The sequence below is a fragment of the Aquarana catesbeiana genome, linkage group LG03 (genome assembly GCF_042186555.1).
Source record: "Aquarana catesbeiana isolate 2022-GZ linkage group LG03, ASM4218655v1, whole genome shotgun sequence".
Lineage (NCBI taxonomy): Eukaryota > Metazoa > Chordata > Amphibia > Anura > Ranidae > Aquarana > Aquarana catesbeiana.
The window spans coordinates 379,216,693-379,228,474 of NC_133326.1; the positions used below are offsets into that span (position 1 = coordinate 379,216,693).

The 11,782-nt window shown below is 44.2% G+C and overlaps 1 protein-coding gene across 3 annotated transcripts in view; it reads left to right on the forward strand.

The window, feature by feature from the left end:
• Positions 1–9,009, forward strand: part of SHROOM1 (shroom family member 1) — a 158,541-nt gene extending 149,532 nt beyond the window's left edge. For all 3 annotated transcript variants that reach the window (XM_073620663.1, XM_073620664.1, XM_073620662.1), the window contains one exon: positions 8,405–9,009. In XM_073620663.1, the coding sequence (XP_073476764.1) occupies positions 8,405–8,659 (255 nt within the window). In that variant the 3' untranslated portion in view covers positions 8,660–9,009. The remainder of the gene's footprint in view (positions 1–8,404) is intronic.
• Positions 9,010–11,782: the final 2,773 nt, after the last annotated feature.

The following is an 11,782-nucleotide window of genomic DNA, read 5'->3' on the forward strand; positions in this document are numbered from 1 at the left end:
TTACTAATGTTAGCAGCATAAGGATTAAAACTAGTCAATGTTGATTAAAGAGCAAAGTTCCACTTTAATTAGGAGCTACATTGCTTACTGGTGCTGATGCATTGTATTGCTTAACATCGTTGACTCTTTTTATATTCTGTACTTGTATAAAACAATTATGAAGTAAAAAAAAAAGTTGCTCTAAACAAGCTTTGGGACTTTTCTGGCCTTTTTGGACCAGCTCTTCAAGTGGGCCTGAATTCAAAAAATAAAGATTTGCTATGTATAGGGAACATAGAAATGTCAATTGTGCCTAAGCCGTACCTTGAAAATGTACCCTTTTTTGTCTAAGAATTCCTTCTGAAAAGTAGCAGTGCATGTCCTAGTATGTGAGGGAACCTAAACACTTCTGTGCCTACAGCCTCAAAGCTGTATGTCTGTGGTGTGAAATTTTGGACATTGCTGCCTCTGACTGCTGGAGATGACATTTGGGGTGAGATCTGGTAATGTCACTACTGTGTTGTGCACGGGTTTTCATGCTTGGAGGATATTTCCCAGTAGTGGACCAACAAATATGCATGGCTGACTGATTAGATTATAAAATGATCCAAGCTAAAAGGAGTATGTTTACTTTGCAAAGTGAATGATAGTAAATAAGTTCAATCTGTGCTCACTTTAAATACTCAATCATGGGGGTGTGGCTTGGTAATGGCGCTGTGAGTTTGTGTGACAGGGAGCTCCGTGCAACGTTCGGGGAGAGAGCCGTTTCCAGTGTGCAGACCTCGCAAATCTCTCGTGTCCGCGGCAGACAGAGCTCCAGCGACACCTGCCGCACACAGAGGAGCAGACATTTCTGTTTATTTCCTCAGGAATTCTGCAGCTCCGGTTCCGGCCCCGGATTCCAAGATGTCGCCGGCTCCACTACACAGAAGAAAGCAGGCAAGGTGATACCAGTCCCTGCTCTTGAGGCACAACAGCCTTCAGATCGCCCGGACTCGCTGATCTTTTCCGGGATTTTTCTAGGGCAAACTCTCCCTCAGCCCTGCAGGATGTCAATTCACAGGGACAGCCGTCTGCAGCTGCATGGAAGGACATCATCTCCCTTCTTCCTATTAAGCATGACATTTCAGAGATGGCAACCTCAATAGTGAGTACATTCTCTAGAGAAATTCATGACCTTAAGCACAAATTGGCACTGGACTCGCGGGTTTCAGCATTTGAAACATCCTCAAATGCAATGGAATCTAGAGTGGCGGCACTGGAGGAGTCGCATACCAACTACCAACGTTGTTTAATTATGTTACAGCTGTCAATTGACAATGACGAGAACTGAAACGCAGAAACAATATTAGGCTGCGGGGTTTACCGGAGGCCACTTCTGGGGGCGACCTCAGAACCACAGTCACTGCCATCTTTACTCGCCTGCTGGATAAGTCACCCACGTTGGACGAGTTGGATCGAGTGCACAGAGTGCAGGGACCTCCCAGAGATGTTCTCGCCAGGATCCATTTTTATACCGTCAAAGAGAAAATAATGCGGCAAGCATGGTCCAAGGGCCTTGTGGACTTCGATGGTGTAATTGTGCCACTTTTTCCAGATCTCACACGACTTACCTCAGGATGAGGGGTGTGCTATGTCCATTGCTGGAGATTATTAGGAACGTGGGGGCCACGTACCGATGGGGACACCCATTTCATCTCGCAGTCCTGAAGGGACCCCCTAATTTTGCTCTGGCTTGATCAGCTAACGGATCTCTACTCTGTAGGTCCCCATCCCAGACTGGCTGGATTTCCCAACTATAATTGGTAGCACTCATCCTGCATCTCCAAGGCCCCAAAGATCCAGGAGACAAAGACTGCAATCCAGAACAAGGGGGGAATCCAGGGACACCCTGACTACCTGAGCCTTAACTGGAACCAGCTTTTCGGGTTGTGACAACTGCGGGCACCGAGATCCCAAGAACTGGACAGGTCCTGTACAACATTTGTCCTCATAAGATTGAACAGTGGGTTGCTACCCAAAAAGGTGGCCTGCTCTGCTCTGAGTTGCTAGAACATACCTCACGCTATGTTTTCACATGTAGATAACATGTTTGATATGTCTTCACCATTTTTGCTCTGCAGCTGGATGGGGGTTGATTCGCTGCACCCCCCACCACTACAACTCAGGTGTTTTTTGCTTTTGGTTTTTTCTTTTCCTGCTATGTGACTGGGGGTTGTGGTGATTTTTCCCCAGAAGGTTATGGAACATTATATTTTGAGGTACTGTAGACCAGGTTGAGTTTAATGTGTTCTGTTTTATTGGGTCCATACCCACGTCTTTGGTGCCTTTACGACATGTAGCCCAGTCGGATTAATAGCCACTCAGTTATCCTATAGGGTCAATACCCTTAGTTGTTAGGGAGTTCCCTGAGACACTTGCTCTCCAAAATTGAGGTCCCAGTCTAGCATTTTTACCACTGGTCCTCACCTGACCTCCCGTCTCCCACTGCTTTACAGAGTCAGTCTTCCACTCCCTGCACATAGGCCGCGCTTACTTGCGCTAGAGCACCTTATACATCTTTTCTCTTTCTTTCTTCAGCCTTTGGTGCTTATTTCTCCTATCACCTGCCTTTCCCCCTCTTTACTCCACCTCCTTTCTTCATAGGGAGGTTGGTCTCCCTTCCCCCTCTCCTACCCTTCCCCGCCTCCTCTTGAGGTCCCTAGTCCCAATTTTATTGGAATTCCGTGAGGGCACCTTTCTGTTGGGTGGGGATTTTAATTTTTGCCAGGAGCCGTTACTTGATGTCTCAAGAGGGTCGTCTCACCTTTCCTACTCCTATCTTAAAAAACTAAAAGCAGAATTGTTTAACCTAAATCTGGTTGACATGGAGAATTATGCACCGAAAGATAGGGCCTATACCTTTTTTTTCTTCGATACACCGCACATATTCCAGAATTGACTTCTTCCTGATTCAGCATAAAGATTTACCTCTTGTATATCTTGTAAATATCATTTAGTGGATTTGTGGCCACAGGGTGGGCTCCCTTCTCTGACAGCCATCTCCAGGCTTTCAGATCCACCACTGAATAGTTTGAGCACTAACCAGCTTAGACATTTCCTGCAGTCCCTGCAGAAGGCGCATTATATCCCACGTGATCTCACTCCCTTTGAATCATTGTGCAGTTTGGGGGAACCTTCTAGGCACATGTTGTCTCTGCTATATGGTTACCTGACAACCTAGACTGATGAACCGACTCTGACATTTGTCCGCCATTGGGAAGTGGACTTGGCTATCCAGTTCATACCACGACAAATGGGAAAAAAATCTCCTTTTGGCACATAAATCCTCCATGGCAAACCAGTACTAGGAAGTCTGGTACAAAAAAGTTTATCCTGATGGTATAGAGTTCCTTATATACTTCACAGGATTGATAGGGCTTCCCCTGATAAGTGCTGGCGGTGCAATGCGGAAGGTGGTACGATTTTCCACATCTTTTGGTCCTGCTCCACCTTGAGACCTTTTTGGGAGGAGGTAATAACAACTATTAAACACTTGACCTCAGTAGAGTTGAAAGGAAACCCGGCCACGTGTCTTCTACACCTGACAGAAAGTCGTCTCCGGAAATGCAAGAAAATGCTTACAATGCAGCTCCTCAGTGCAGCATGGGCATGTGTCCCTGCGTTGTGGAGGCAGTCTCAACCACCGACCAGGGTCCTGTGGTACTCTAAAATCAATTATATTCTCTGTATGGAGGAATTGACAGCGACTCTCCACAATATGGAGGAACAATTTTGTCATAAGTGGAGGCCATGGAGACATTTCACTTGCATGGATGCTTACCTGCAGGAAGTGGCCCCTTCTAAGTCCCAATCGAACTAAAATTTTTAGCAGCACAGAGCGGCTTGCCAGGGCTTCTGTTTACTTTTCGGGAGTATGATCCATTTATTTTGTTTAGTTTCCCTCCCCCCCTCCTTTCTTCTCTTCCTTTGTTTCTGCTAAATTCCTGCTACTTGGCCGCCGTTACGGCAATTATAAAATCATAGGGATTGTAACAATTGGTGGACTTCCCGACAAATGTGTGTTGTGTGATTAATACTTGTAGACAAACCAACGATGCACAAAGTTAGAAATACTAGTATATCTATCGGTTTGTTTTTTTTTCTCTTTATTAGATTCACTCATTCTCAGTTGATGATACTTCAATGTTTGAATCTCATGGTACATGTACCTACGGGACTTTTAGGCCCCTTAGTTTCACTGTTTATATATGCTACAGTATATGCAAAGTAATACATAAACTGTCAACAAACGTTTTCATAAGTCTTGTTTGTTTTCGGTACTTGGTATATGCCAATTAAGTGTTTCCTTATTTGTGAAAATGACTTGACTTGTATCTGAGATGCTTTGCCATAATAAAAGAATTAAAAAAAAAAAAGTAATAATATTCACGAGCACATGATTGGTTAATTGAAATGAACACAGCTTCATCTTATTTATGAACGCAGTGAGCATTAAAGTGTTTGTAAAGGCTGAAGGTTTTTTACCTTCATACATTCTATACATGAAGGTAAAAAGCCTTCTCTGTGTAGCAGTCCCCCCTAATGCTTACCTGAGCCCAATCCTCTTCCAGCGATGTGCATGAGACAAGTACAATAGAGTTATAGGCGCAAAGGCAAACACACAAATAGAAGTTCAAAATAATCTGGGTAAAAGCCCACACACTTTTGAGTCCGCTTGGATTCCAGAGCGTAGCTCGCTCTGTAATATAGTGAACAAGGAGAAAAAAAAAGTGCCACTAAGTGTAGTAGATTATATGCGATAATGGGCTACTCCACAAGATATAGGTAGTATACAGGCTAATCAATTTGGGTACACTTGGGGTGGTCTGTCCATCTGTATCTCAAGCGCTGAACAGCGGTGTTTGTCATGATGTGGGGGAGACAGGTGCTATGGCCGGAAGGAAGCCAGAAATATGTTGGAGCGACTCCGGGATCCGAGGTAGAACGTGGCATGCAGTGAGCAGTTCAGAGGGTACAGACATCAGGGAGGGGCATCCTGGGACCTGTGCCATCTCTACCCTCTGAACTGCTTGTGCAACGCTGTGCTCCATACTGCATTCCACCTTGGATCCCGGAGTCGCTTCAGCGTCTTTCTGGCTTCCTTTCGACCACAGCACCTGTCTCCCCCACAGCGCGACAAATACCGCTGTTCAGCGCTTGAGAGACAGATGGACAGACCACCCCAAGTGTACCCACATGGATGAGCCTGTATACTACCTATATCCTGTGAATAGCCCATTATGGGGGCTTTATTAAACCGCATTCAATCTACTACACTTAGTGGCGCTTTTTACTTTTCTCCTTGATGTGCATGAGAGCCTCGGCTCTCCGGGGATTTTCCCTCCTCATTGGCTAAGACTGCATTAGGAGCCATTGGATCTCGGTGCTGTCAGTCACAGCCAGTAGGCCAATGAGAGGGGGGGGGACGAGGCCAAGCCATGGTTCTGTTGGGAATGGGCACACAGAGCTGCGGCTCGGGATCCCTCATTGCAAGCTGCTTGCTCTGGGGGCACTTGGCAGGAGGGAGGGGCCAGGAGCGCTGGCAGGGGACCGGAGAAGAGGAGGACTTGGGCTTCTCTGTGCAAAACCACTGCATAGAGCAGGTAAGTATGACATGTTTGTTATTTAAAAAAAAAAAAAAGCTTTAAAGCTGGCCATACATAGAGCAAAATTCCACCAGTTCAGTAGTGACCAACCGAATTTCAATCCATGTATTGGCAGGGTCGTTGATTGACTTCTTGACAACTGATTGACTTCTGTACAAGCGACCTGTTGGATATTTGCTGTGTGATCAACAATGCCGGTGTTTTGCCGAGAAAGTTCCCCTCGGTGGATAAGGACCCCCCTGTACTGCGCAGGCGCAGCGCTTGCGCAGTAGGAACAACAAGGGAGCCGCCGAAAAGAGCCGAAGCTGAACACCCGAGTCAGCTGTAATATTTTAATAAAGACTTTGTAACAGGCCCCTCGTGGGCTCGCTACGCTCGCCACGCTTCGGGCACAGCCTCGCTGCGCTTGGCATATTATTGTTCTAACTCTATGTCCACTTGAAAGGTGGGGCTTTAACGTGGACATAGGGTAGAATGTAGTGCGCAGGCGCCGTGTACAGATAACGATCAGCTGTTCATCTTCGTCTATTTTCGGCGGCTCCGTAGTCGTGTGTGCTGCGTAAGCTCATCGCATGCGCGCTACAGGGGGGTCCTTATCTGCCGGGGGAACTTTCTCGGCAAGACACCGGCTACTCATTAGTGTATTCTGATGGTGGGGAAGCTTCCCCGCTGTCAGAATACAAAGCCTCAGATGGGAGGATTCCCCCATCCAGATCAAAAGTGTGGAAATTTAGTCCTTTCGTGTTTTTTTTTTTTTTTTTTTGTTTTTTTTTTTGTTTTTGTTTTTTGCCACCAGAAGGTTGAATGAAAAAAAAAATCTATGGGCTGCTTATCTTTGCAAAGTGAACAGCCTTTACTCTTTTAGTAAATCATCTCCATTGCGCAGCCATTTGACTACATTAAACTTAAAAACCTTGTAAAAGCATCACAACGCATATTGAAAACAATATGACATAAATATACAGTGGGGACATAAAGTATTCAGACCCCCTTAAATTTTTCACTCTTTGTTATATTGCAGCCATTTGCTAAAATCATTTAAGTTCATTTTTTTCCTCATTAATGTACACACAGCACCCCATATTGACAGAAAAACACAATTGTTGACATTTTTGCAGATTTATTAAAAAAGAAAAACTGAAATGTCCCATGGTCCCAAGTATTCAGACCCTTTGCTCAGTATTTAGTAGAAGCACCCTTTTGATCTAATACAACCATAAGTCTTTTTGGGAAAGATGCAACAAGTTTTTCACACCTGGATGTGGGGATCCTCTGCCATTCCTCCTTGCAGATCCTCTCCAGTTCTGTCAGGTTGGATGGTAAAGGTTGGTGGACAGCCATTTTTAGGTCTCTCCAGAGATGCTCAATTGGGTTTAAGTCAGGGCTCTGCCTTGGCCATTCAAGAACAGTCACGGAATTGTTGTGAAGCCACTCCATTATTTTAGCTGTGTGCTTAGGGTCATTGTCTTGTTGGAAGGTAAACCTTCGGCCCAGTCTGAGGTCCTGAGCACTCTGGAGAAGGTTTTCGTCCAGGATATCCCTGTACTTGGCCGCATTCATGTTTCCCTCAATTGCAACCAGTCGTCCTGTCCCTGCAGCTGAAAAACACCCCCACAGCATGATGCTGCCACCACCATGCTTCACTGTTAGAACTGTATTGGACAGGTGATGAGCAGTGCCTGGTTTTCTCCACACATACCGCTTAGAATTAAGGCCAAAACTTTCTATCTTGGTCTCATCAGACCAAAGAATCTTATTTCTCACCATCTTGGAGTCCTTCAGGTGTTTTTTTTAGCAAACTCCATGCGGGCTTTCATGTGTCTTGCACTGAGGAGAGGCTTCCGTCGGGCCACTCTGCCATAAATCCCCGACTGGTGGAGGGCTGCAGTGATGGTTGACTTTCTACAACTTTCTCCCATCTCCCGACTGCATCTCTGGAGCTCAGCCACAGTGATCTTTGGGTTCTTCTTTACCTCTCTCACCAAGGCTCTTCTCCCCCCGATAGCTCAGTTTGGCCGTACGGCCAGCTCTAGGAAGGATTCTGGTTGTCCCAAACGGCTTCCATTTAAGGATTATGGAGGCCACTGTGCTCTTAGGAACATTAAGTGCAGCAGAATTTTTTTTTTTGTAACATTGGCCAGATCTGTGCCTTGCCACAATTATGTCTCTGAGCTCTTCAGGCAGTTTCTTTGACCTCATGATTCTCATTTTCTCTGACATGCACTGTGAGCTGTAAGGTCTTATATAGACAGGTGTGTGGCTTTCCTAATCAAGTCCAATCAGTATAATCAAACACAGCTGGACTCAAATGAAGGTGTAGAACTATCTCAAGGATGATCAGAAGAAATGGACAGCACCTGAGTTAAATATATGAGTTCCACAGCAAAGGGTCTGAATACTGGGGACCATGTAATATTTCAGTTTTTCTTTTTTTAATAAATCTGCAAAAATTTCAACAGTTCTGTGTTTTTCTGTCAATATGGGGTGCTGTGTGTACATTAATGAGGGGAAAAAATGAACTTAAATGATTTTAGCAAATGGCTGCAATATAATAAAGAGTGAAAAATTTAAGGGGGTCTGAATACTTTCCATCCCCACTGTACTAAAAGGTAGGCAGTGTTTTTCAGAATTGTGCAAGGTATAGCCTGAACCCTGCGCAGTTGATTAGGTTATTTTTTATAGGTCTTATTTCACTATTCAGTATTAGTGAATAGAGCTGGATGTCCTATATTTTACTCTGTACTTGTCTGATTATGTTTCTTTTCTTTACTATTTAGCAATCCCTAAAAGAACGTCACAGTCTCCTATCCAGGCAGAGAGAGGACGCCAAAGATTTAAAGGACAACTTGGATCGCAGAGAGCAAGTGGTCACTGGAATCCTGGCCAAATATCTAAGCGAGGCCCAGCTCGAGGACTACAAACACTATGTGAGGTTAAAGACATACTTCTTGATTGAGCAGAAAGACCTGGAAGAAAAGATTAAATTTCACGAGGAACAGTTGGAGAGTCTTCACAACAGCATTCCTCCTTAATTAGCCAGTAGAATGCAAGGCCACATCCTTACTGGCATACTATACCATGACGGCAGAGCCCTTCGGGCTTTGATATGAAGTTTTTTGGTGTTCATTATGCTGCTGCTAAGTCATAATAAGATTATAACGGAAAGTGTTTGTGACAGTGTTAATCAAGCTTTAAATAAAGAGAACTTGTTGGCATAAGAGGTTTGAAAGTTACATAACTTAAAGTGTGCCTTTTTTTGGATAAATTATCAATGTTTTGTCTTGATCATTGTTGTTGTTCTAAGTGATAGTGTCCATGTCCTTCGGTTTCCTGACTGACACAAATTATTTAATTAAAACTATGTGTAATTCTATAATTCTAACTGCGATCTTTCTTTTTTTTTTCCTGGTGTGATTGTGAAGTTCAGCATAAAATTAAAGTGGAACGCTAACCAAAACACTGTCTCTGTTATGAAAGATGTCTCTGTGAAGGAGACTGAAGAGAGAAAGGACCTGTATCAATTCAGATTTGAGCCTGTGTCGATGACATCAATATTAGTATGGTTCTGAGATCATTCAGAATTCATTACCATGTGAATTTGTCCTGCCGCTAACCACCTTCTGACCTGCATTTGACCTGCATCTAACAAGTTTTGCATTCCTAAAGACTTGTATGAGAATGCAAAACCTGCCTGATGCAAACCAAAGCTTGTCGATATATGTATAAAAGGAGACACAATCTGTCCAGCGAGGATGCAGATAGCAAAAATAATTTCTTTCTTTATTAAAGTGGGGTTTGTATAACCGTCTACTTTTGGTGAGACTTTCTCTATCCCAGTGACAGTGGTCATGGGAAATATTCTCAGGAACCCAGAAAACAATTAAGACCTAACGGCAATTGACAATGGCCCTCCAATAGAAAACCATGTAAACTGCTTCTCCCTTCTAGTTATTAGAGCTTTCTTCAAGGGGGCTCTCAACACTCCAGGACGGGCATAAATAGAGCTGGCTGTCACACTATACAATTCTGTAAGGTTTTACAGTATTACACTTTTATGGGAAAGCAAAATATGTGATGTGAACAAAAGCCCATTGACATAGGCCCTTTACTTGACCCCACAAGGGATGCATAAGCAATCATGCAATGTACACTGTACCAATTGCTAATGCTTCCTATGCCCAATGTTGTTTTGATGTAATTGTACAATGGTATGTATACTGTATATTGAATGTATCATCAAAACATTGTGCAAATCCTTTTTAAACCACTTGCCGCCCGCCATATAGTAAAATGACGGCGGAAAAGTGGTTATAATATACTGACCAGACGTCATATGACGTCTTCAGGATATTAAGCCACTGCGCGCCCCCGGGGGTGCGCATCACGGAGATCATTGTTGCAGTGTGTCAGTCTGACACCCCGCAACACCGATCTAGGTAAACAGTCTCTGAGGGAGACTCTTTACCATGTGATCAGCCCTGTCCAATCACGGCTGATCATGATGTAAACAGGAAGAGCCAGTGATCGGCTTTTCCTCACTCGCATCTGTCAGACATGAGTAGAGGAGAGCCGATCGGCTGCTCCTCTGACAGGGGGGTCTGTGCTTATCTATTATCAGTGCAGCCCCCCCCCCCCCGGGATGCCAATCAGTGCCCACAATGGAGACCACCAGGGATGCCCATCACTAGGTATGCCACCCTAGACCACCAGGGATGCCAATCAGTGCCCACAATGGATGCCAATCAGTGCCCACAATGGGCATCACTGATGTTGGCCGGCATTATTGTTTGGCACTGACATCCATCAGTACAATACCTTACAGTACATCAGTGCCCATTCGTGCCACCTATCAGGGCCCATTCGTGCCACCTATCAGTGCCCATCTGTGCCACCTATCCGCGCCCATCCGTGCCGCCTATCAGTACCTATCCGTGCCGCATCAGTGCCACCTATTGGTGCCCATCAAAGTCACCTCATTGGTGCCACCTCATCGGCGCCCATCAGTGAAGGAGAAAACTTACTCATTTACAACGTTTTGTAACTGAAAAAAAAAAACTTTTATTTCAAAATTTTTGGTCTTTTTTTTATTTGTTTAGCAGAAAATAAAAATCCCAGAGGTCCAAAAGAAAGCTCTATTTGTGGGAACAAAATGATAAAAATGTAGTTTGGGTACAGTGTAGCATGACCGCGCAATTGTCATTCAAAGTGCGACAGCGATGAAAGCTGAAAATTGCTCTGGGCAGCAGGGTGTATAAGTGCCCTGTATTAAAGTGGTTAAAAAATCTTCACATAAAACCGAACAAAAGTTCCCCACTTTATCCAAAAATCGTAAAACTTTGAACTGGAGTTCTAAACAGTTTGTCATAATTTATGACTTTGCTTTGTTTCATTTTTCTTTCCAGTAAGAACAAGAAGAGATCTAAAAACCTTTCAGAATGTGCCAGGTTACACAAAATATAGGTTATGCAAAACATATAAGAACTTGTATCCATAGGACAAAGAGAATAGGAGAAAGGAAATTGTTAGAAAAAAACAGTACAAGCTGTCCAATCCAGGGGTACTAAAGGAGCCCATACACGGAGCCAGTTTCTTTTCTGCAACCACAAGCTGTGTTGACAAGGGAGTCCCTCCCGCTGAGCTAGCCACTAGCAATAATCCGGATGGCTGGTTGTGTCCAGGTTGATCGATCGATTAATTTGGTACATTCAGCCAGCCCATGCATTGTTCCAATCTCGGCCGTTTCAGCAGCAACTGTCTATGGCCGGCCTTAGACTCGACATATTAAGTGTCAAATAATTAACCTGGGGCTTCCATGTTTTCTCAAATAGTGTAATTTTGTCAATTAAGATAAGAAAAAGGCGTTACTTGACCATAATCCAAGACAATTCAGACTTGACCAACTCAAATGGAATCGTGGGTGTCTTCTAAGATCTGGCTATGGAGATTTTACGCTGCTATAAATATAAAGGCGTTCAATTTCCTCATATGTCTTGGTGGCCTTCTCCACTGGCTTGCTCAACAGTGCTTGCCGTGGGGATTTCCAGAGGTTTATTCTGGTGAGAGAGTCAATAAAATTGTAAAGTCGCATCCAGAAATGTCTCACCCTCGGGCACTGCCACCAGACATGAAAAACTGTACCCTCCCTTTGTTTAATT